We start from the raw sequence: 25,197 nt of genomic DNA on the forward strand, positions 1-25,197 counted from the left end.
TGCCTCTTTTATTGTCCTGTAAATGGTTCAGTGCCTATAATTTAGGCTGTGTGTAGAATGGGGCATAATGGAAATGACCTCTACTAATAAATTACTACTAGATTATAGTGATAAGGAAAACAGCATACAAATTTGGCTTGTGTATTCATTTGCCTATTGCTAATCATAATTCCATTATTTTGACATAAAAAAGAGAATACTTCAAAATGAGAAGATCCTGCCATGGAAAAGACGACTGGGCGGACATAAAGGAGGGAAAATAACTCACAACATGCAGCAGGACACCTTCAGCTGTGGGGTCTTTGTATTGCAGGTTTGATAGTTATATTTTCAATAATGAATGGTTAGCTGTTCTTTTAAGGTGTAGATGGCCAAGGAAGTTGCACAGAACTTCCTCAACATCCATTTACATTTACATTTAAGTCATTTAGCAGACGCTCTTAACCAGAGCGACTTACAAATTGGTGCATTCACCTTATGACATCCAGTGGAACAGCCACTTTACAATAGTGCATCTAAATCTTTTAAGGGGGGGTGAGAAGGATTACTTTATCCTATCCTAGGTTTTCCTTAAAGAGGTGGGGTTTCAGGTGTCTCCGGAAGGTGGTGATTGACTCCGCTGTCCTGGCGTCGTGAGGGAGTTTGTTCCACCATTGGGGGGCCAGAGCAGCGAACAGTTTAGACTGGGCTGAGCGGGAACTGTACTTCCTCAGTGGTAGGGAGGCGAGCAGGCCAGAGGTGGATGAACGCAGTGCCCTTCCCAAATTAATATGGAACCTTCAAAAACACATGGAGCAACTGAGAAAATAAATGACTGAGGATATACTAAAAATGTCTGGTATGTAATGACATTTAATTCAAAGTAAATGTCAATTCTTTATTTTTATATAGTAGTGTGGGAAAGCCATATGTTCAGTTCATGCCTCTGATTTCAGATTTCAACAAAGCCAACAACTGCTTCATATGTGTCACTGATAAAGAACCCTGGATGTGGGCCAAAGACTGACTGGGTTAGTAACTTCATTTAACATGTTTATAATCTTTTGACAACAGTGACGGCATGTAAGACAATTTATGATATAACACAATGGACGGCTAATTCGAAATTCGTCATACTGCATTGATATTTCATATTATTTATAACGTCTTACGCTTTGTTTTGTTTTGATTGAATGTTTTGTATGCCAACGTTGGTTCCATGTGCTGTGCCTGGGAATGAAGACAGAGTTCAACATAGTAAAGAACACAAACTGGAAGTGCAGTCTTTGTTGTTGAAAATGTATGCTATACCCCACCCACACTGAAGAGATAAAACCAGGGATAAAGAGAAAGTTAACTGTGAAATGTTTCATACTTAATTGAAGTTAAGTGTCTGTTGATATTTTGGAAAAGATTAAAGGTCTACAATTTGTTTAATTTGTCAATATTACATTTTTATTAATTGATTTACTGGCCACCATTACTGTGGTTACATGTTCAGTATATGTATTGACCAGCAAACCCACTGCAGCCTACCTCACTAGCTCCCTCTCCATCCCTGTTCAGTATATGTATTGACCAGCAAACCCACTGCAGCCTACCTCACTAGCTCCCTCTCCATCCCTGTTCAGTATATGTATTGACCAGCAAACCCACTGCAGCCTACCTCACTAGCTCCCTCTCCATCCCTGTTCAGTATATGTATTGACCAGCAAACCCACTGCAGCCTACCTCACTAGCTCCCTCTCCATCCCTGTTCAGTATATGTATTGACCAGCAAACCCACTGCAGCCTACCTCACTAGCTCCCTCTCCATCCCTGTTCAGTATATGTATTGACCAGCAAACCCACTGCAGTCTACCTCACTAGCTCCCTCTCCATCCCTGTTCAGTATATGTATTGACCAGCAAACCCACTGCAGCCTACCTCACTAGCTCCCTCTCCATCCCTGCTTTGGACAGTTAATAACATGACTCTCGTACTTTGCCCTTTTCCTTTATGGTTGATATTAACAATGAAAATAGATATTATCTGTCTCTCTCCTATTGTGTACCACTGTTAAATACTGTGGAAAAATAATAAATAAAAAAAGTACTTAGTACTACAAATTATTGTAGAGAAATATTTTTAAAAAAAGGGTTAAAACAACACTGGACTGGACCCCCTAATTGTCAAACTAATAATAATGTACAACAATATAGAAGATACATGACTAGAGGTTATGCAATATGGGTGTATATCCACTGCATGCTTCTTAGATATGTAATTGACATGACCAAGGAGCTATTGCAAATTTGAAACTACGAAAAATGTACGTTAGACCACATGATTTTACAGTGTGCAGTATAGAAGGGTAGTCAGCGGACATTAGGTCACATGACCAAGGAGCTATTGAAATTCTGCATTTTTATAAATTAATGTAAAACCACGTGAGATTAAAATGGACAAACTAAAGGGTGTGCAATGTGTAGGGCCACTGAGTGGACATTCTGAACCTTGTTTAAAGTCACTAGGTCACACGACCAAGGAGCGATTGAAACTTTACATTTTGAAAAATTAATGTAAAATCTTGTGAGATGAAAATGGACAAACTAAAGGGTGTGCAATATAGATGGGTAGTCAGTGGACATTCTGAACCTTGTTTGAAGTCAGTAGGTCAGATGACCAAGGAGCCATTGAAATTATTTACGTAAAAAAAAGTTTGTACTTTGTTTACGCTCCCTAACTAATTCAACTTGGAATACAAAATGCTGCTCACATTTCCACATGTTTATTGGCTTTGGAAAGCATATTAATGTCCAAATCGTGAAAATAAGACCTGTGCACAATTTTTCCAACATCATGACATTATTTGTTGTCTGTGGCTCAAGTGGTTTGAAAGCTTTTGAGGTTTGAAAGCGTGACTTGAAACGGTATTTTCCTCGGTAAGATTAGCCTACTAAAAGCAACAGGGTTATGCATACATACATTACATATCCTATGGCCCAATATGTTCTCAGAGCATTTCATATTATTCTATAAGTAATTCTGAGAGATGCAATTTAGTTTGATATGTTACATTTAGTATGGTCAGTTATTGCCTACAGTATATACCGATACTTTTTTACAGTGCTGTTCACTTTTCTTTCAATCTGACTGGACTGCGTCATCACTGAAAACCCTACAGTGGTTGGCGTATGCCGCTTGTGGAATGTCGGACATGTTGTTTTTAAACAATTAGCAGCGGGGGAAAAATTGATTACGGTAGGTTGTAATTTTTACTCGCACACTGTGCTCGTAAATCATTTTACTTTTAGGGGCTAATGCGAGTGAAAGACTTGCACTGTAGAGCCCTGCTACTTCAAAAGTTTGGGGTCACTTAGAATTTGTTTGTTTTTGAAAGAATAGCAACATTTTTGTATATTAAAATAACATCAATTTTATCAGAAATACAGTGTATACATTGTTAATGTTGTAAATGACTAGTGTAGCTGGAAACAGCTGATTTTTTATGGAATACTACATAGGCTTACAGAGGCCCATTATCAGCAACCATCATTCCTGTGTTCCAATGGCACGTTGTCTTCGCTAATCCAAGTTCAAGTTAATCCAAGTTCAAAAGGCTAATTGATCATTAGAAAACACTTTTGCAATTACGTTAGCACAGCTGAAAACTGTTGTTCTGATTAAAGAAGCAATCAAACTGTCCTTCTTTAGACTAGTTGAGTATCTGGAGTGTCAGAATTTGTAGGTTCGATTACAGGCTCAATCAAAATGGCCAGAAACAAATAACTTTATTCTGAAACTTGTCAGTCTATTCTTGTCCTGAGAAATGATGATGGCCTTCTAGGCAGAGTTGCAAAGAAAAACACATATCTCAGACTGGCCAATAAAAAATAAAGATGGGCATAAGAACACACACTGGACAGAGGAAGATTGGAAAAAAGTGTTAAGGACAGACAAATCTAATTTGGTGGTGCTTGGATCACAAATAAGAACATTTGTGAGATGCAGAAAACATGTAAATATGCTGGAGGAGTGCTTGATGCCATCTGTCAATCATGGTGGAGGGAATGTGATGGTCTGGGGGTGCTTTGATTGTGGTACAGTGGGAGAGTTTTACAGGGTAAAAGGGATCTTGAAGAAGGAAGACTATCACTCCATTGTGCAACGCCATGCCATACCCTGTGGACTGCGCTTAATTGGAGCCAATTTCCTCCTACAACAGGACAATGACCCAAAGACCCTCCAAACTATGCAATAACTATTTAGGGAAGAAGCAGTCAGTTGATATTCTGTCTATAATGGAGTGGCCAGCACAGTCATCGGATCTCAACCCTATTGAGCTGTTGTGGGAGCAGCTTGACCGTATGGTACGTAAAAAGTGCACATCAAGCCAATCCATCTTGTGGGAGGTGCTTCAGGAAGCATGGGGTGAAATCTCTTCAGATTACCTCAACAAATTGACAGCTAGAATGCCAAAGGTCTGCAAGGCTATAATTGCCGCAAATCGAAGATTCTTTGACAAAAGCAAAGTTTGAAGGACAAAATTATTATCTCAACTAGAAATCAATATTTATAACCTTGTCAATGTCTTGACTATATTTCATATTCATTTTGCAAATAATTTCATGTATGTTTTCATGGAAAACAAGGACATTTCTAAGTGACCCCAAACTTTTGAACGGTAGTGTACATATATATATATTTTTGCTATAAACGTTGGGGTCAAAACAGGTGGGGTTCTGCCTTCCCTGAATGACGGGTCACCACTGAGTATGGTATTTATTCATTTGTGGATGTCTGTCTTCGATTTTGTATGATATGTTAAGAATTACAATTCCTATTATATGTTACGAATATGTCAAATGTAAAATAAGTTATGAATTCGCAAAACATATTATATGTTACAAATTTGCAAAAATGTACACTATATTATGAATTTGCAAAATGTATGATATGTTACGAATTCTGGCTTGGTGGCGATCATAAGCTAGCTTGCAAATGTTAGCTAGGCTAGGGGTTAGTGTTAAGTTTAATTTATAATTTAACCAGGCAAGTCAGTTAAGAACAAATTCTTATTTACAATGATGGCCTAGGAACAGTGGGTTAACTGCCCTGTCAAGGGGCAGAACGACAGATTTTTACCATGTCAGTTCAGGGATTTGATCTAGCAACCTTTCGGTTCCAAGCCCAAGACTCTAACTCCCAAGACTCTATATTCCTTTAACCACTAGGCTACCTGCCACCTCTAGGTTAGGTTAAAGGGTTAAGGTTAGGGTAATGGTTAGCTAGCATGCAAAGTAGTTGCAAAAGTGCTACAAAGTAGTAAGTAGTTGAAAAGTTACTAATTAGCTAAAATGCTAAAGTTGGCCGTGGTGAGATACAAACTCGCAACCTTAGGTTGCTAGACTTTTGCGTTATACATAGTTGCAAAGTAGCTAAATAGTATGTAGTTGAAAAAATGCTAATGAACTAAAATACTAAGTTGTCTGTGATGAGTTTCAAACTCGCGCACCCATCCACCCTGACCAACCACCCTTAAGTAACCATCTGTCTTATGTACCCATCAGTTGCGGTCGGTGCCGTTGAAGATGAGGGAGGACAATTTTGACTTTTCATGAGAATAGCTTATTTCTATTACAGTATATTGGATGACTGTCATTCATATTCCTTTCATCCAGTTCAATGTGACAGTGATATGTTTAGGCTACGACATGATTCTCAAATTTTGCCTATACACATCATGAGGTTGCTACAACCTAGCCTATGAATGAAAGTTTACAACGTAGGTGCACACAGGCCGAGATCATGTTTTTAGGTGACAGACAGTGACACATTCAATATCGCCTTGCACACTCTTCTTGCCTGCATCTAGCTGATCTAGGGTCTAATCATTAGTCCAACAGTTGCAAATACCAGTTTATATTAGACAAATTCAGGTATGTTTATCCCCATTTTGTTCCTTTTGCTTCCGTTTAAGAAACTTATTTTCCACAGAATCGGCAGAATGAATACACCCCGAGATGATTCACTTTTATAGCAGCCACTGTTTTCCTCTTCGCAGTTACGCGCTCCACTCCACTCACCGTTTCCCTTCCCTTGTGGACTTCACTGCACATCGGCTGTATGTGACCAGGCGAAAAAACCTTTAAAAGCAAAACCATATCATAACCCCTACATCGTTGTCACCATATTGGCTAAAATAACTTCATAGTCAGTATAGCTAATACTAGAACTAACATGTTAACCTGCTACAATCATAGTCAGTAAGCAGTGTAGCAGTTACCTCAGCGAGCCCTGGTGGCAATAAATTAGTAAAACCAAAAGCTTACCTTGACTTGGAAGAGTTCCAGTGTTGTGTTGGATAGTCATCGCCAGCTAGCTAACATAGCATCCCTCTATTTGAGCAGGGTGTTTGAGTAGGCTAAACTAGCTCGCTGCATTTGCTAGCTAAGTAAGTGAAACAGAAAGTGATTTAAACAATCTGGAAATCTCTATCTTTCTCTTTTTTCTCCTTCATTTTGGAAGAAATTAATTTGTTAAAAACTGTGAAACTATTGTCTTACTTACTCTCTCTTTGAGTTAACTACTAACCACATATGCACTGCAATGCTAGCTAGCTGTAGCTTATGCCTTCTGTACTAGATTCATTATCTGATCTTTTGATTGGGTGGACAACATGTCAGTTCATGCAACAAGAGATCTGATAGATTGGAGGATGTCCTCCGGAAGTTGTCATGATTACTGTGTAAGTCTATGGAAGAGGGTAAGAACAATGAGCCTCCTAGGTTTTGTATTGAAGTCAATGTACCCAGAGGAGGATGGAAGCTAGCTTTCCTCCAGCTGCACGATGGCGCTACCCTACAGAGTGCTGTTGAGGCTACTGTAGACCTTCATTGCAAAACAGTGTGTTTGAATAAAAAAAATTTGTGACATGTGAATATATTTAGTATAGTTTTATCTGAAAATAATCACTTCTAAAATGTTTTATTTATATGAAATTCACTGAGGAGGATGGTCCTCCCTTTCCTCCTCCGAGGGGCCTCCACTGGTACCCATACCAAACACAACATATCATACTAAATGGAGTGTCTCGGATTTACATACAGAATAATACGAAATGCTCTGAGGTTAAATGGCCTGGGAATTTGTTTTCACCTGCCATGTTGTTTCGAAGTAGAGATAACGTATTTTACAGATTAAGAGGATAAGGAAAGAAATATAACATAAATTGTTTTATGTTGTCCACCAGATGGCGAGATTGGCCTTTTTTGGTAAGTACTACTGGAATGTTTCCTGATACTACTTGCTACATTAATGCAGGTAAATTAACCTTGAAATGTTGTATAGCCAAAAATATCTAGAGATGTAACAAGATATTTGCATATAATTTATTTATTGATATGAAAATTACATTTCCCCCAATGTTTTATTCTACTTCCTCAAATTTCTACAACATAGAAATACATGCATAAAAACTGATTGATAACAATCTCATCTAAATAGGTAAATTAGCAAATGTTGAACAACAGTCTGGTACCAAAGGACACGTGGACAGTTTGCCATAGGTAAAGCTGCATGTCTATCATGACTTAACACCGTTGTTTCCCCTCTTCAGCAAGTGACAAAATGAAGCAATCAACCAAAGAAAAAATGATTGCTGCGAGGATTTGAAATGTATAAGTATTTGCTGCCTTCAAAACTACAAGGCAATATATGAGTAACACATGTAGTGATGACTTGGCCCTTTTGAGGGAGTGGGTATCAAACATTTTAAAAAATCTATTTAGCAGTTCCTTGAAATTAGTCATCAATTTATCATAAAGCCAAACAATAGAGGCAGATGGAGTTAACATGGTAGGCTATGCGATTGGATGGACTGTAGAATCTCATGAACAAAAATGACCCCAAAATTGTATTTACAAGAAGATAGCGAAAGTAGACTACTATATGAAAAATTCCCCGTCCTGAGAAGGTGTGGTCTTTAAAAGCACCATAATTTTGAGCTAGGCAACTATCAGGAAGCACCAGAGGAACGAATCACAACAAAATAACATCTGTTTTTTCCTCATTTTGACACAATGTGCACATCTGTATTTCTTCCCCATTTTGTCATTTTCACAATCATTCCAATTTCTGTTCTCTCTTTTCATGACTCCCTGTCCCCCTTTTGTCTTGTATTCTCTCTTCCCCACTCTTTTTCAGTCATTCTCCATATTCCCCTCTCCCTCTTTCTCCCTCTCTCTTCTTCAAATCTGATTTGAAACCTAACCTTACCCCTAACCACACTTTTAACCTTATGCCTAACCCTAACCTTAAATTAAGACCAAAAAGTTATTTTTTGTTTTCATACATTTTTACATTAGAGCCAATTTTGCCTTTTTGGCTGTGATAACTAGTGACAACCACCTTAAAAAAAGTACATCTCTAAATTCATAACATACTACCTGCCTTTGTAGAGATAAAAAAACAAACATAAACCTATTTATTTCTGCAACAACACACTCACTCATCAAAAATTGTAAGCACGCTAGTTAGTGCCTCCTAAACGCATGATTGACATTGGGTAAAGACAATAGGCTATCATCTGATCATTGTGTTGATGATTGATGTAAACCTGAGAGTTAACTAGCATTTTTTGTGATTTCTCTTCAATGCTCTTAAATAATAACTTCATTATATACTATAATATTCATACTCTTCTAACTCATGCTACGGTATATGGTTGGCTGGTGGCCTGTGTGGATATTTTAGTATATGGTGGTTAGCTAAAGTCCAGACTACCTGTGTTGCTGCTGCCCTGACACACATGTGCAACACCCGACTGATGAAGGGATGGAGATGGGTCAGAGGGTCGTAGAGGGTCGTACAGCCTGAATGCAGCTGCTCCTCTCTGTCTTCTGCCTATGTGCTGCGCGTAGGCTATGTAGACCAAACAAAATATTGATGATGATGATGTAGATCAAATGTTATGCTGCTGTGGCAGTACTGTTGATATTTAATCTAGGTAGCTTGCTACACAGACTCGACCGGTGACTGCATCCCAAGCCATGCATGTTTGGATACCAGGCACACGCAAGCTCTGTACAGGGCAGACCAATGGGATGGGGGGTTGGGGTTGGGGGTGGTGAACTTGACGACTTTACGATGTCTTGTGGGTTCAGAACAACAACAAAAAGGTGCTCGGGTACAGGTAGACCCCTCTCTGTGCATGTGGCTGTCTCACGCCATGACAGAGAAGTGGGAGGTATTCTCGCTCTCTACTGAGCTGAAGGACCCAGTGGTCCTCCGTGTTTTCCTCTGTCCTCCCCTTCTGTTCATCCCTGGATAGAACCTCTGTCCCAGCAGTCCCTTACACATTCTGGTCAGCTCCCTCCTAAACTTCACCCCCACAAAGCCGTACAGCAGCGGGTTCAGGGCACAGTGTGACAGGCCCATGCTCTCAGACACCAGGATCCCGATGTCCACCGTGCGGCCAAACTGGCAGCCTCCACTAATCACGCCCAGCTTCTTCAGGCTTTCGGCCAATTGGAAGGAGTTGTAGGGTGCCCAGCAGAGCACAAACATAGACACCAGGGAGACGATGAGGTGAAGGGACTTCCTCTTCTGGCGACGCGAGGCGTTGCAAAGGGAGCGGAAGATACGGATGTAGCAGTAGAGCATGACCAGCAGGGGCAGCCCAAAACCCAGCACCAAGTTGACTAGCGGCATCCCCACCTGCCACTGCATTGAGCTGTGGGGGAACACCGTCTGGCACACCAGCAGGCCCTGATGATCCTCCGAGCGCCCCACTTCCATCTCCACCACCTGTCTAAAGGCGATGTCCACCCCACTCAGGCCAAAGCACACTGTCCAGATGAGGGCACAGGCAATCTGGGCATGGCAGGTGTTGCGTTTCCAGCCGGTGCTGACGGCGTGGACGATGGCTAGGTAGCGGTCGAAGCTGATGCAGGCCAGGAACAGGATGCCGCTGTAGCGGTTCAGAGAGAACAGGGCTCCGGAAATCTTGCAGGCGGCCACACCGAACAGCCACAGGTGGGACCACTGGACGGCGAACAGGGGCAGCGTGAGGGCCAGCAGGAGGTCGGACACGGCCAGGTGGAGCAGGAAGGTGTCGGTGAGGGAGAAGGAGCAGGCCCCGCCTGTCTGAGAGGTGCGGTAGCGCATCAGCACACACAGCACCAGGATGTTACCCACCAGCGCCAGCACAAACACCAGGCTGTAGACCACAGGAGAGTAGCTCCGGGTGAAGTCCATGATGCCATCCTGGTTGCAGGGCACGCCACTGGATTGGCTACTGCCTGTTTCTGGTGAAAAGCTGTAGTTGTCTTCATAAATCTGGAGACATAGGAGAGGAAAAGAGAATTTGAGGAAGGAAAATTAGCTAACTACAACAATGTTCTGGGTCCGTATGCATGAAGCATTCCCCCTGCCCATATAATCTTGTTCATTATGATCAAAAAGGTCAAACTGACCCTAGATCAGCACTGCTACTCTGAGACGCTTTATGGATACAGGCCCTGGATTCTCCTCATAGGACAGAGCGCATTTGTATCTCTGACTAAACTCAAGATGATGCAGTGCTAAATTCATACAGATGTGTGTACCTATTACACATCTTAATTTGACCTACAGTGGGGCAAAAAAGTATTTAGTCAGCCACCAATTATGCAAGTTCTCCCACTTAAAAAGATGAGAGGCCTGTCATTTTCATCTTAGGTACACTTCAACTATGACAGACAAAATGAGAATTTTAATTTTTTATGAATTTATTTGCAAATTATGGTGGAAAATAAGTATTTGGTCAATAACAAAAGTTTATCAATACTTTGTTATATACCATTTGTTGGCAATGCCAGAGGTGAAGACTTACAGAAAACGTTTGACAAGGTTTTCACACACGGTTGCTGGTATTTTGGCCCATTCCTCCATGCAGATCTCCTCTAGAGCAGTGATGTTTTGGGGCTGTTGCTCGGCAACACAGACTTTCAACTCCCTCCGAAGATTTTCTATGGGGTTGAGATCTGGAGACTGGCTAGGCCACTCCAGGACCTTGAAATGCTTCTTACGAAGCCACTCCTTCGTTGCCCGGGCGGTGTGTTTGGGATCATTGTCATGCTGAAAGACCCAGCCACGTTTCATCTTCAATGCCCTTGCTGATGGAAGGAGGTTTTCACTCAAAATACGTGGCCCCATTCATTCTTTACACGGACCAGTTGTCCTGGTCCCTTTGCAGAAAAACAGCCCCAAAGCATGATGTTTCCACCCCCATGCTTCACAGTAGGTATGGTGTTTTTTGGATGCAACTCAGCATTCTTTGTCCTCCAAACATGACGAGTTGAGTTTTTACCAAAAAGTTATATTTTGGTTTCATCTGACCATATGACATTCTCCCAATCTTCTTCTGGATCATCCAAATGCTCTCTAGCAAACTTCAGACGGGCCTGGACATGTACTGGCTGAAGCAGGGGGACATGTCTGGCACTGCAGGATTTTGAGTCCCTGGCGGCGTAGTGTGTTACTGATGGTAGGCTTTGTTACTTTGGTCCCAGCTTTCTGAAGGTCATTCACTAGGTCCCCCCGTGTGGTTCTGGGATTTTTGCTCACCGTTCTTGTGATCATTTTGACCTCACGGGGTGAGATCTTGCGTGGAGCCCCAGATTGAAGGAGATTATCAGTGGTTTTGTATGTCTTCCATTTCCTAATAATTGCTCCCACAGTTGATTTCTTCAAACCAAGCTGCTTACCTATTGCAGATTTAGTCTTCCCAGCCTGGTGCAGGTCTACAATTTTGTTTCTGGTGTCCTTTGACAGCTCTTTGGTCTTGGCCATAGTGGAGTTTGGAGTGTGACTGTTTGAGGTTGTGGACAGGTGTCTTTTATACTGATAACAAGTTCAAACAGGTGCCATTAATACAGGTAACGAGTGGAGGACAGAGGAGCCTCTTAAAGAAGAAGTTACAGGTCTGTGAGAGCCAGAAATCTTGCTTGTTTGTAGGTGACTAAATATTTATTTTCCACCATAATTTGCAAATAAATTCATAAAAAATCCTACAATGTGATTTTCTGGATTTTTTCTCTCATTTTGTCTGTCATAGTTGAAGTGTACCTATGATGAAAATTACAGGCCTCTCATCTTTTTAAGTGGGAGAACTTGCACAGTTGGTGGCCGAAGAAATACTTTTTTGCACCACTGTATATAGTCACAGCAAAATAGTCCTGAAGCCACAGGATATGAACATTTAGTCCATAAGGGTGCTTGATTGGTGGTTAGAATATTAGCTGGACAAAAGTAGTCTACATGAAAAGTAATGTCAATATAACCGTGTGTAGGTTTTCAGTGAAATTATGTAAATTACAAAGCTTATCTGCATTTCCTGTGGTGCAGGAAAATTCTCAGCAACAAAAGCATGATCAAATTAAGATCATACACTTGTAGCTTCTATGATTTTGAACAATATTTTAAATGGCTTCAGATTCTCTAACCATTGTTTTAAAATACAAGTTTTAATGTACAGATTGTTTTAAATTGTCTCATACATATTTCATTTTATTCTGTTCATTTCTTGACCAACCATGTTATAAAATATAATGTCTTATTTGACTTACCTGGCTAATATTTTTTTTTAGTCTGCTACTCCCAATTATTTCTTGCAGCATCTATTGCTCTTGTAGTCATAAAGAACTACATTCATCAGTATGTGGCATAACAAGACCGTTACTCACATAGTAATCTGTGGTTGCCTTGACGTGATCCATTGTTACCAACGAAACAGCGGAACACCTGAAACACCTTCACAGACTCAGGACACTCTTCTCGTAGTCTCACCCACGTTCCTCTCTTCATTTGCCACTCTGAACCAAATAAAAAGGAGAAGTTAGTAATTCAGGAACCGAATCCTCTCATATATTTTAGGCCAAGCAGACCTATTCAAGGACAGCTGTTAGGAACCGGTGACTGTCCAAAGGGGATTGTGACATTAAGGTAAAAAAAACCTAAATGTATGTGGCTTACTCAGAGACAGACAGACAGAAATGTTTTTCTAGTTATGCACTCTCTCTAGCTGTTATTCCTGGCTTATATTGGCGATATGTAGTACATTGCACATGTACAGTACACACAGTGCCTTCGGAAAGTATTCAGACCCCTTACCTTTTTAAAACATTTTGTTAAGTTATAAAAACTAAAAAACAGAAATACATGATTTACATAAGTATTCAGACTATTTTCTATGTGACTCGAAATTGAGCTCAGGTGCATCCTGTTTCCATTGATCATCCTTGAGATGTTTCTACAACTGGACCACCTGTGGTAAATTCAATTGATTGGACATAATTTGGAAAGGCACACACCTGTCTATATAAGGTTCCACAGTTGGCAGTGTATGTCAGAGCAAAATCCAAGCCATGAGGTCGAAGAAATTCTCAGCAGAGCTCCGAGACAGGATTGTGTCGAGGCACAGATCTGGAGATGGGTACCAAAAAATGTCTGCAGCATTGAAGGTCCCCAAGAACACAATGGCCTCCGTCATTCTTAAATGGAAGAAGTTTGGAACTGTAAAGGTTTTCCTCCTCTTTGTCTGAAGAGGTGTAGCAAGGATCGGACCAAGATGCGGCAAGTGGTAAGTGTCCATGGTTGTTTATTTAAAAAACATAAACTGAACACTCAATGATATACAAAACAATAATCGTGAACAAAACCGAAACAGTACCGTGTGGCGAACAAACACAGACACGGAAACAATCACCCACAAAACAACAGTGAAACCCAGGCTACCTAAGTATGATTCTCAATCAGAGACAACTAACGACACCTGCCTCTGATTGAGAACCATACTAGGCCGAACACAGAAAACCAACCTAGAAACACAAAACATAGAATGCCCACCCAACTCATGTCCTGACCAACTAAAACAAACAAATAACACAAGAACTAGGGTCAGAACGTGACAGGACCCACCAAGACTCTTCGTAGAGCTGGCCGCCCGGCCAAACTGAGCAATTGGGGGAGAAGGGCCTTGGTCACAGAGGTAACCAAGAATCCAATGGTCATTCTGACAGAGCTCTAGAGTTTATCTGTTAAGATGGGAGAACCTTCCAGAAGGACAACCATCTCTGCAGTACTCTACCAATCAGGCCTTTATGGTAGAGTGGCCAGACGGAAGCCACTCCTCAGTAAAAGGTAGATGACAGCCCGCTTGGAGTTTGACAAATGGCATCTAAAGGAATCAGACCAAGAGAAACAAGATTATCTGGTCTGATGAAACCAAGATTGAACTCTTTGGCCTGAATGTCATGTGTCACATCTGAATGAAACCTGTCACCATCCCTACGGTGAAGCATGGTGGTAGCAGCATCATGCTGTGGAGATAGTTTTCAGTGGCATGGACTGGGAGAATAGTGAGGTATGAGGGAAAGATGAATGGAGCAAAGTACAAAGATATCCTTGATGAAAACCTGGTCCAGAGCTCTTAGGACCTCAGACTGGGGCGAAGGTTCACCTTCCAACAGGACAACGACCCTAAGCAAATAGCCAATACATTGCATGAGTGGCTTCAGGACAAGTCTGAATGTCCATGAGTGGCCCAGCCAGAGCCCGGACATGAACCCGATCGAACATCTCTGGAGAGACCTGAAAATAGCTTTGCAGCGATGCTCCCCATCCAACCTGTCAGAGCTTGAAAGGATCTGCAAAGAAGAATGGGAGAAACTCCCCAAATACATGTGTGCCAAGCTTGTAGTGTCATACCCAAGAAGACTCAAGGCTGTAATCGCTGCCAAAGGTGCTTCGACAAAGTACTCAATAAAGGGTCTGAATCCTTATGTAAATGTGATATTTCTGTTTTTAATACATTTGCAAAAATGTCTAAAAACCTGTTTTTTGCTTTGTCATTATGGGGTACTGTGTGTAGATTGATAAGGGGAAAAACTGTTTAATCCATTTTAGAATAAAGCTGTAACGTAACAAACTGTATGTTTTTATGTGCAGTGCAGTAGCCTACATTCTAAGAAAAAACCCACACAAACATTGAGACCCCCCCGAAGGAAAGTGTATTCAAATGTCTATGAGCGGACTAGATGCAGAAACCGATAGACAAATCCCTGACTGCTTGTCAATCTAATTGAGTACAGAGAGACTGAATGTCTGGCACACATTCCCATAACATTGGGAAATGTTTTGAACTTGCCCCATCTGGGGAAGTGAAATCTGTGTTTTGCAGGAGTTGGGTTTTTACTGTCTGTACTGTGGTATTATTATTCAGTTTCGACCCTGTCTATTGCGGCTAAAACCAGACAAACATTTGCATTGTTTGTGGATATGAATCTGTTGGATAGATACAATCAGACATTCTTTGATTTCTGTAAGCATTTCTCTGAGCTCACATTGATATCCAGTTATTTCTAAACCTTGCGGCAATGCGATACAGTCTTCGATACAGTCTCCAAGAGCATGAAAATCATTCTAAAGATATTCCCCACTGTGGAACCATTGCAAAAACAGGATAGTGAAAAAGACAGTGTCTAGCATAGAACAAACTGTTAAAGTCTTTACACATAACTAAATGCAAAGATGTTGTATTATATCATTACTGATGTAAAAGCCTCTTACCTGCTCACTGTCGGAGTGTTGACGTGTTGGGGACCTGGACCCCCTGAGGAGATTGAGCAAGTTTGATATCGCTTGCAGTTAGGTGAGGAAGAAGATGTACCTCTTTTTCAGGTCACATAGTTACCTCTGATGTGCTTTCACACTGTGTCACCCATGCAACGCCCCAGGGAACTGGAATAGATCAGCCATTTGCTGGTTTACTCACTATTTCCCTTAAGCATAGATACTGCATGTAAATCTGTTATCTAGAATCTGGCCTTATTCAGATGGTGTGATCGTAAATAGTCATAGAGCAACTATTATCCAGGGGCAAGGAAATGTTAATTTTTTCTGTCCACAACCACACCATGTAGTGCGCATCAGTGTGAAGAAAATGTCACACCTTCTTTATTTATATATTTTACCACAGCTGGGGTATCAAAGCAGCACGTCACCATGTGTAACAACAACCTCTAACTGAGGGTAACGTTCTCAATCCACATAGATACTTTTTGTGCAATTCAGTTTAATCAGATGTGGATGGATGTCCTAGGTGTTCAGATACATTATGTTAGGTGGTGGAGCTGTCAGGTTTTCTTTATTCACTTGGGTAAAGAATAAATACGCTACAACGTTTTTACTCTTGGTTGTAGAGACACTAAACAGGAGCACAAATGGAAGAAGCAATAATCTGATAATACCTGCAACACCTTTGCTCTTAATCTTAGTAGAAACCCATTACATAGCATACAAAAAATTAGACCTTCTTATTTTTAAAGCACTGCAGAGACAAGGCTGAATTTGAGAGGGACATTATAGCATGTTGAGGTTGTTACTGTTTGGAGTGGTGGTTTATACAACTGCAACTTCATAGCTGCTGTTTCCTTCCTCTACACTCTGTGACTCAGAGAGGTGAGATGTTAGTCAATGGAAAAAGGAAACAGATTGTTGGGCACTCCAATTGAAAGAAAGCTTTTTGCTTGATCTAATGGTGTATCAACATAGACTACTATTTGTTTAAGGAAACCAACCGGAAAGCAACTACATTGCAACTACATTGCACACACATTGCACACACAATAGTGTAAGATTTCACATCCTTAATTCTACGGAAAAGAAAGACGAAAAAGTCACTGCACACTTCCAATCAAATGCAAATGTATTTTAATTAATAGCTGAGCTTTCGGTCAGTCGACCTTCATCAGAGCATATCTCCACAAACAATATTCGGATAGATAAGGCCACACAGAGAGCCTTTTAGCGAAAATATATTTAGAATGAGTCAGAGGGAGAATGAAAGAGGCCACCACATGCTCCTGCTCGATGTGTTTTCAGTGGCACGTGACAAAAACTCACTGCAGTTAAGCCCTCACAGAAGTTGCACAGCTGAGTTCTCATTTATCATCCTATTCAAATGTTTGCATTAGTACTATGAGCTGTGCACAGGGCCATGCACAGACCTTTCAGGGGGCAAGTGCTCAAAATGAAAAAAGGGCACTCCCCCCTTATTTAAAAGAAAAATCTACTTTAATTTGTATTTAAGCATAGAACTGATTATTTCTGCAACAACACCCTCACTTACAATCACAAATTGTAAGCAAGCTAGTTACAATCATGGCAGAGGGAAGATATTTCGGGGTGGGGGTGCCGAGGAACACTGGGTGCTGGTACAATTCTTTCTCTCCACGATGCTGACAAATATTTTTGTCTGCTCATACAGGAGTAATAAAGGCCCAGCATACTAATTTGGTGCGATTGTTTTGTTATTGACATTTTATTTAAAAAATATGGTATTCTTATTCAGGGGGTGCTGTAGCATCCTCAGCACCTCTACTTCCCCCTGCTATGGTTACAGTGCCTCCTAAAGACATGATTGACATCGGGAAAAGAGGGTAGGCTATAAGCTGGTCATTGATGTTAATGATTGATGTGAATCTGGTAGTTAGCTAGCTAAATATTTTGTTTTATTGATTGTGATTTATCTTCAATGCTCACTAACGTCTAACATTCATAATCTTCTAACTCATGGTACAGTGCCTTGCAAAAGTATTCATCCCCCTTGGCGTTTTTCCTATTTTGTTGCATTACAACATGTCATTTAAATTTTTATTTGGATTTCATGTAATGGACATTCACAAAATAGTACAAATTGGTGAAGTGAAATGAAAAAAATGACTTGTTTAAAAAACAACATTTAAATAACAAACGTGGTGCGTGCATATGTATTCACCCCTTTTACTAAGAAGCCCCTAAATAAGATCTGGTGCAACCAATTACCTTCAGAAATCATATAATTAGTTAAATAAAGTCCACCTGTGTGCAATCTAAGTGTCACATGATCTGTCACATGATCTGAATATATATACATCTGTTCTGAAAGGCCCCAGAGTCTGCAACACCTCTAAGCAAGGGGCACTACCAAGCAAGCGGCACCATGAAGACCAGGAAGCTCTCCAAACAGGTCAGGGACAAAGTTGTGGAGAAGTACATATCAGGGTTGGGTTATAAAAACACATCTAAAACTTTGAACATCCCACGGAGCACCATTAAATCCATTATAAATAATTGAAAGAGTATGGCACCACAAAAAACCTGCCAAGAGAGGGCTGCCCACCAAAACTCACGGACCAGGCAAGGAGGGCATTAATCAGAGAGGCAACAAAGAGACAAACGACAATCCTGAAGGAGCTGCAAAGCTTCACAGCGGAGATTGGAGTATCTGTCCATAGGACCACTTTAAGCTGTACCCTCCGCAGAGCTGGGCTTTACGGAAGAGGCCAGAAAAAAAGCCATTGCTTAAAGAAAAAAAAAAGCAAACTGTTTTGTGTTCGTCAAAAGGCATGTGGGAGAATCCACAAACATATGGAAGAAGGTACTCTGGGGTGATGAGACTAATACTCAGCTTTTTGGCCATCAAGGAAAATGCTATATCTGGCGCAAATCCAACACCTCTCATCACCCCGAGAATACCATCCCACAGTGAAGCATGGTGGTGGCAACATCATGCTGTGGAGATGTTTTTCATAGGCAGGGACTGAGAAACTGGTCAGAATTAAAGGAATGATGGATGGCGCTAAATACAGGGAAATTATTGAAGGAAACCTGTTTCAGTCTTTCAGAGATTTGATACTACAAAGTAATGACTTTCTGGGTGAATTGTTATGCACTGTCACGTTCTGACCTTAATGTCTTTGTTTTAGTATGGTCAGGGCGTGAGTTGGCGTGGGTAGTCTGATCTTTTTTTTATGTTGTATTTATATGTTTGGCCTGGTATGGTTCTCAATCAGAGGCAGGTGTCGTTCGTTGTCTCTGATTGAGAATCATACTTAGGTAGCCTTTTCCCACCTGTGTTTTGTGGGTGATTATTTTCTGTTTTAGTGTTTTACGCACTGTTTCGGTTTTCGTTTATTTTCACGTTGTTATTTTGTACTTTCAGTGTTCAGTAAAATAAATCATCATGAACACATACCACGCTGCACATTGGTCCGACATTTTACACTCCTAGTCAGAGGAGCACGAAGAATTCCCTTACATGCACGCTGAAGTATATATTTTTTTGTCTTATTTTTTGTTTGTTTCACAATAAAATATATTTTGCATCTTCAAAGCGGTAGGCATGTTGTGTAAATCAAATTATACAACCCCCCCCAAATACATTTTAATTCCAGGTTGTAAGGCAACAAAATATGTCAAATGCCAAGGGGGGTAAATACTTTTGCATGCCACTGTATATGGCTGGCTGGCTTGTGGCTTGTGTTGATATTTTAGCTATAGTCTAGACTACGTTGTTCAGTGCTTAAGTTTTTAATCAGGAGGTGCCTTAGCAAAAGTGAAGCGAGAGGGGGGTGACCTGGGGAGCACTGAGGTACCTTTATTACAAGACATTGCATGCATGTCATCGCATTTGCGTGTTGGCATGAAGAAGTAGAGTAGAGGCGCTTACAGGAGTTTGCACACATGGGGACTATTTTTAGTAGCCTAGGGCCCAGTAAAAATGGCCTTAAATAAACGCCTTGGCCTTAGATGACTGAACATTGTTAGCCAGGGTTAGGTAGGTTACTTTCTAAATGTAATCCAATACAGTTACTACTTACCTGTCCAAAATTGTAATCAGTAGCGTAACTTTTGACCTACCCAAACTCAGTAACGTAATCTGATTACTAATCTAGTGACTTTTAGATTACTTTCCCCTTAATGGAAAATTCTACCCAAAAAGTATATTTTGGGATCAGGGGTTTCTACTCCAGCTGGAGCTCTACCTAGCAGCTGTTCGGCCGGCCCCTTCCGGACGCGAGAGAGTGAGCGCCCTCATCTCCTGCCTGACTGGAAAAGCCCTGGAATGGGCCAACGCCATCTGGGGAAGGGAAGGCCCGACTCTGGATGACTATAGGACTTCTCCCGCCGCTTCCGGGCAGTTTTTGATCATCCACCTGAAGGAAGAGCGGTGGGAGAGAGACTGTTTTATCTGAGACAGGGGATGAGGAGCGCTCAAGAGTTCGCACTGGACTTCAGAACTCTGGCAGCTGGTGCGGGATGGAATGAGCGAGCCCTGATCGACCACTACAGGTGTAGTTTATGAGAGGACGTTCGTAGGGAGCTAGCCTGCAGGGACACCACTCTCAACCTGGACCAGCTGGTAGACTTGTCTATCCGGCTGGATAACCTGTTGGCCTCCCGCGGACGTCTGGATCGGGGTCCGCCCGTTCCATTTCCCAGCACCTTGGATCCCACACCGATGGAGTTAGGAGGGGCTGCTATGAGGGGGACCGGAGGGGGGCCGCAGAGGACATACTGCTGGTCGGTGCTGGGGTGGTTCTCCAGGAGGTCGAGGTTGCAGGCGGAGCACTGGTGGGTCATCCCAGGTGAATAGGCACACAACTCACCCAGAGCCCTCTGTTGCACACATGTGGTTACCTATAGAATTTCCTGAGTTCTCCCCACATTCCCATTTATAAGGCGCTAGTAGATTCAGGCGCAGCTGGGAACTTTATTGACCGCTCCTTAGCACTTAGATTAGGGATCCCTATTGTTCCTGTTGACGGTCCCTTCCCTGTACATGCCTTAGATAGTCGTCCTTTGGGGTCGGGGCTAATTGGGGAGGTCACAGCACCCATTGCTATGAGAACGCAGGGGGTCACGAGGAGAGAATTAGTCTCTTCCTGATCGACTCCCCTGCATTTCCTGTTGTATTGGGTCTTCCTTGGTTGGCCTCTCATGATCCTATTATTTCGTGGCAACAGAGGGCTCTCAAGGACTGGTCCTGTCAGTGTTCAGGGAGGTGTGTTGGTGTTTCCTTAGGTGCCACTACGGTGGAAAGTCCAAACCAGGTCTCCACCATGCACATTCCCCCCGACTATGCCGATTTTGGCACTTGCCTTCTGTAAAAAGAAGGCGACTCAATTACCACCCCATCGACAGGGGGATTGTGCGATAGATCTCTTGGTAGAAGCTGCACTTCCCAGGAGTCACTGTATCCTCTGTCACAGGAGGAGACATATGTCACCGAATCTTTGGGACAGGGATACATTCAACCTTCCATCTCACCTGTCTCCTCGAGTTTCTTTTTTGTGAAGAAGGATGGAGGTTTGCGCCCGTGTATGAGTCACTACACTGGGCGTGCTTCTTCACAAAATTGGACCTCAGGAGCGCTTACAACCTGGTGCGTATCCGGGCGGGAGATGAGTGGAAGAGAGCATTTAGCACTACTTCTGGGCATTATGAGTACCTCGTCATGCGTTACAAATGAATGCTCCATCAGTCTTCCAATCCTTTGTAGAGGAGATTTTCAGTGTAGTGGTGTAGAGCATGTGTCCCTGGTACGCAGGGTGCTTGGTAGACTGTTGGAACATGACCTGTATGTCAAGGCTGAGAAATGTCTGTTCTTCCAACAGTCCGTCTCCTTCCTAGGGTACCGCTTTTCAGCGTCAGGGATGGAGAAGGACCGCATTTCAGCCGTGCGTAATTGGCCAACTCCAACCATGGTAAAGGAGGTGCAGCGGTTTTTAGGGTTTGCCAACTACTACCGGACATTTATCCGGGGTTTTGGTCAGGTCGCTGCTCCCATTACCTCACTGCTGAAGGTGCGACTGCAGTGGACAGCTGTGGCGGACAGGGCTTTTGGTCACCTGAAGGCTCTGTTTTAAAAAATATATATATATTTTTTTATTTTTTTACCTTTATTTAACCAGGCAAGTCAGTTAAGAACATATTCTTATTTTCAATGACGGCCTGGGGACAGTGGGTTAACTGCCTGTTCAGGGGCAGAACGACAGATTTGTACCTTGTCAGCTAGGGGGTTTGAACTCGCAACCTTACGGTTACTAGTCCAACGCTCTAACCACTAGGCTACGCTGCCACTCCCGTGTTGGCTCATCCTGATCCCTTCTTAGCTTTCATAGTTGAGGTGGACGCGTCCGAGGCAGGGATAGGGGCCACTAAAGCTCCGCCCATGTGCATTCTTTTCAAAGAAGCTCAGCCCGGCGGAGCGAAACTATGATGTGGGGGACCAGGAGTTGTTGGCTGTTGTCAAGGCTCTGAAAGCGTGGAGACATTGGCTTGAGGGGGCTAGACACCCTTTTCTCATTTGGACTGACCACCGCAATCTGGAGTACATCCGGGCAGTGAGGAGACTGAATCCTCGCCAGGCAAGGTGGGCGGTTTACATCCCCTGGGCGGAGATGGCCCAAAACTCCCTCCGCCACTCCTCTACCAACCTATCAACATTTCAGTGTGTGCTGGGTTATCAGCTGGTCCTGGCACCATGGCATCAGAGCCAGATCAAGGCTCCTGTGGTGGATGAATGGTTTAGGCACTCAGAGGAGTCAGAGGAGACATGGAACGCTGCCCATGTGCGGCTACAAAGGGCCGTCAGGAGGCAAAAGGCGAGTGCTGACCCCCACCGCAGTGAGGCCCCGGTGTATGCACCGGGGGATCGCGTCTGGCTCTCGACCCGAAACCTGCCCCTTCACCTGCCCTGCCGGAAACTGGGTCTGCGGTTTGTGGGGCCATGAGGAGACTGAACAAGGTTTGTTATAGGTTGCAACTCCCCCCTGATTATCACATTAACCCGTCGTTCCATGTGTCTCTCCTCAGGCCAGTGGTGGCTGGTCCACTCCAGAAGTCTGAGGTGCGGGAGGCTTTGAGCACTACAAAAAAGTACTCTTTGCATGTGAAAACTTAATGCCATATGCTGCATTTGCTATAGGCCTACTGTTTATGATTTTGTTGGTGACACTTTGATATCTTGATAATTTGCAGTTGTTTACTTCTATCAAAAGTGTGTGAGTTTGACATGTGTCCTTTAGGACAGACCATAGACTTAGATATGCAGTTTTAGAAACTGTTCTTCATTTTGTAAGCAATACATGGCAAAGTAGCCAGAAGGTTGTGGATTCACAGACCACCGTGGACAAGGTTAAGGGTGAAAAGATATCCATTATAATAAAGCACTGCATGAATCTATCATCTTATTTGCGTTCAGAGAAAAAAATTGCTTTTATATAGGCATTTCATGCAATTCTACGTCATTTTACATGACTGGAGACAAGCAGAATCTCTTTTAATACCACAACAGAGCATGCCAATGAATGAGTGCATGCGCAGCACCGGATGTGTTTTGATTTCTATACAGACTAATGTTAAAAAAGAGGATAGTCTAAGTTTGGAAAAGTGCTAAAGTTTTATATCAACTATAAAAATGTAGTGCAACAGATCCAGTTACGACTGAAGTATCTGGTCATCAATGAATTAAAGAAAAAGTCATTCATTGTTTAACACAGCAGCCACATATCATCAGCTAGGTCTATATGCACTTGTAACTTCTTTCATTTAGGAAACTCTCATTTTCTACTGTATAAAAGTTTTTCCATGATATTGTTGTTACATAATATACTTATTTTGACTGTGATTAGTGCATGGGAATATAAGAGCACCTGCTGGGCTAAATTAACAAATTAGGCATGTATAGCTCACCGCAGACCCTCAAACCAAAGACTGGCCAAACTCGTGTTTCTAAAAGTTAATTCAAAGGCACTGACTGTACAGTATATCCTAATAAGGCTTTTTTCGTTTCATTGTTATTTAATTCTAAGTATTATTATTATTTTTTACTTATGTAATTTATAGAGCCTAAATGCAACAGTTATATGCATGTTGTTGACGTGCTGTTGTTGAAATGCTGAGCGCTCCTGGGAGCCTGTAGCGTGTCACAAATGAAATAATAACTACCTGGCTTGTTCCTGACTGATTTAGAGTTATTATGTTGTTTAATATTCTGTTGAAATGTTGAATGTCAATTGAAAGTGACAGAATCACACATTACTTCCCAAGCAAAGTACATGTATTCTGTCCTCGGTTGTAGCGCAGCCTCTGAACATCATAGAGACAAACCAAATATATCCTATTTGCATTGGAGTCACGTCTTTCCCTTGTATTTTACAGCTTGTTTCTAGCATAAAGCATTGTAGACTAAAGCGTCATTGTAGATTGTTTTATATAATCAGGTCCATTTAATTTAATTCAAAATCTTATGCTAACAAGGCCTATGTTTTTAGCCATTTTCTTTAGCAAAAGCTACAATACCCTCACATACCCTCCCAATTACAGCCCTGGTTTTTAATTTAACACACCAAGCTCTTCACCTGAAACTAGATATTTAAAGAGTGCATGTTGATTGAAGGAATTTGCTGACAAAATGAAAAGTAGACTATAATTTCATCTGTCTAACAGGTAGCTAATACCTCTTATTTCTTGAATAGGAATAAATAGGCTCCAACACAAAGGCCTCTTGTTGTTAGTAGCTAAAGTCAAATTAAAATGAGCCTACTTTCAACACCCATGCTCTGTCCATATCTGTGGCTGCCAATTCATAGTAATGTAAGTTATGTAAATTACTCAAATATGGCTTATTTTGAGGTCAATATCTGTATATCTCGGATACAAATCTTTATTATGGGCAATGTTTTTAATTCAAATATATTATAGCATTAGATAGCTTACCGCTGGTCCTCCTCATCTTCGCACTCTCTCTCTCAGTAGGCCTAATCCACACACCGATACAGAATGTTTTGGACAAATACACAATTATTTTCAGAAGAAACCTTTGACTCGCCTCCGGAAGTGCCACCGTGCACAGCACAGTCGTTGTTTAGGCAGCACACAAGGGTTTACATCAGCAAGACCAGGGCTGGCCGGGGCTCATGATTGGGAACGCCTATCCATTGCAATGTGTAATGAATGCAGTGGAACCTAGTTTTATATACACTATCCCATTCGCGCCTACACTCGGGAAGGAAGTACATTTTCTTATAAATACAACTTTTCCCAGTGCTTCTCCGAGCATCCTCTTCGTATAGTCTAGGCATAAAGTCTATAGAATAGGCTATGGATAATTTTATTGAGACCAGACTAGGCACACTTGATATTGCTTGCCCAGCAGAGAATCAGGGATGGGGGAATTATCGGACACACATCAATATACTATAATAAGCAACTCATTCTCAAACGCTGATCAAAATAACATTTAAATGACAAATTACATGACCCTCCCCTGGACTAAATAAAACAAATACTAAACCCTCACCCTGGCTGAAATTGAAAAAACATGACCCCCAACTATTTTCGCTCCCTTAGTGAGGAATTGAAACCTTT

At 41.9% G+C, this 25,197-nt stretch overlaps 1 protein-coding gene and 1 long non-coding RNA gene across 6 annotated transcripts; one reads left to right on the forward strand and one right to left on the reverse strand.

Moving 5' to 3' along the window:
- Positions 1–3,083: 3,083 nt before the first annotated feature.
- LOC118371291 (uncharacterized) lies at positions 3,084–13,053 on the forward strand. The gene is made up of 3 exons (XR_004822970.2): positions 3,084–3,222; positions 7,214–7,235; positions 12,877–13,053. It is a non-coding gene; the product is annotated as an uncharacterized LOC118371291 (long non-coding RNA).
- On the reverse strand, positions 7,339–24,696 carry LOC118371290 (C-X-C chemokine receptor type 3-2-like). 5 transcript variants are annotated; one of them, XM_035756685.2, is made up of 4 exons: positions 24,547–24,696; positions 15,571–15,613; positions 12,687–12,815; positions 7,339–10,299 (listed from the first exon to the last, which is right to left on the reverse strand). In XM_035756685.2, exons 3-4 carry the CDS (start codon positions 12,717–12,719, stop codon positions 9,184–9,186), a joined length of 1,149 nt encoding a protein of 382 aa, XP_035612578.1. In that variant the 5' UTR covers positions 12,720–12,815; positions 15,571–15,613; positions 24,547–24,696; the 3' UTR covers positions 7,339–9,183. The 5 variants fall into 5 exon arrangements, with proteins under 5 accessions (XP_035612578.1, XP_035612581.1, XP_035612580.1 ...); XM_035756688.2 differs by lacking the exon at positions 15,571–15,613 and having other exon boundaries at positions 24,547–24,695; XM_035756687.2 differs by lacking the exon at positions 24,547–24,696 and having other exon boundaries at positions 15,571–17,907.
- Positions 24,697–25,197: the final 501 nt, after the last annotated feature.

The sequence above is a fragment of the Oncorhynchus keta genome, chromosome 31 (genome assembly GCF_023373465.1).
Source record: "Oncorhynchus keta strain PuntledgeMale-10-30-2019 chromosome 31, Oket_V2, whole genome shotgun sequence".
Taxonomy (NCBI): domain Eukaryota; kingdom Metazoa; phylum Chordata; class Actinopteri; order Salmoniformes; family Salmonidae; genus Oncorhynchus; species Oncorhynchus keta.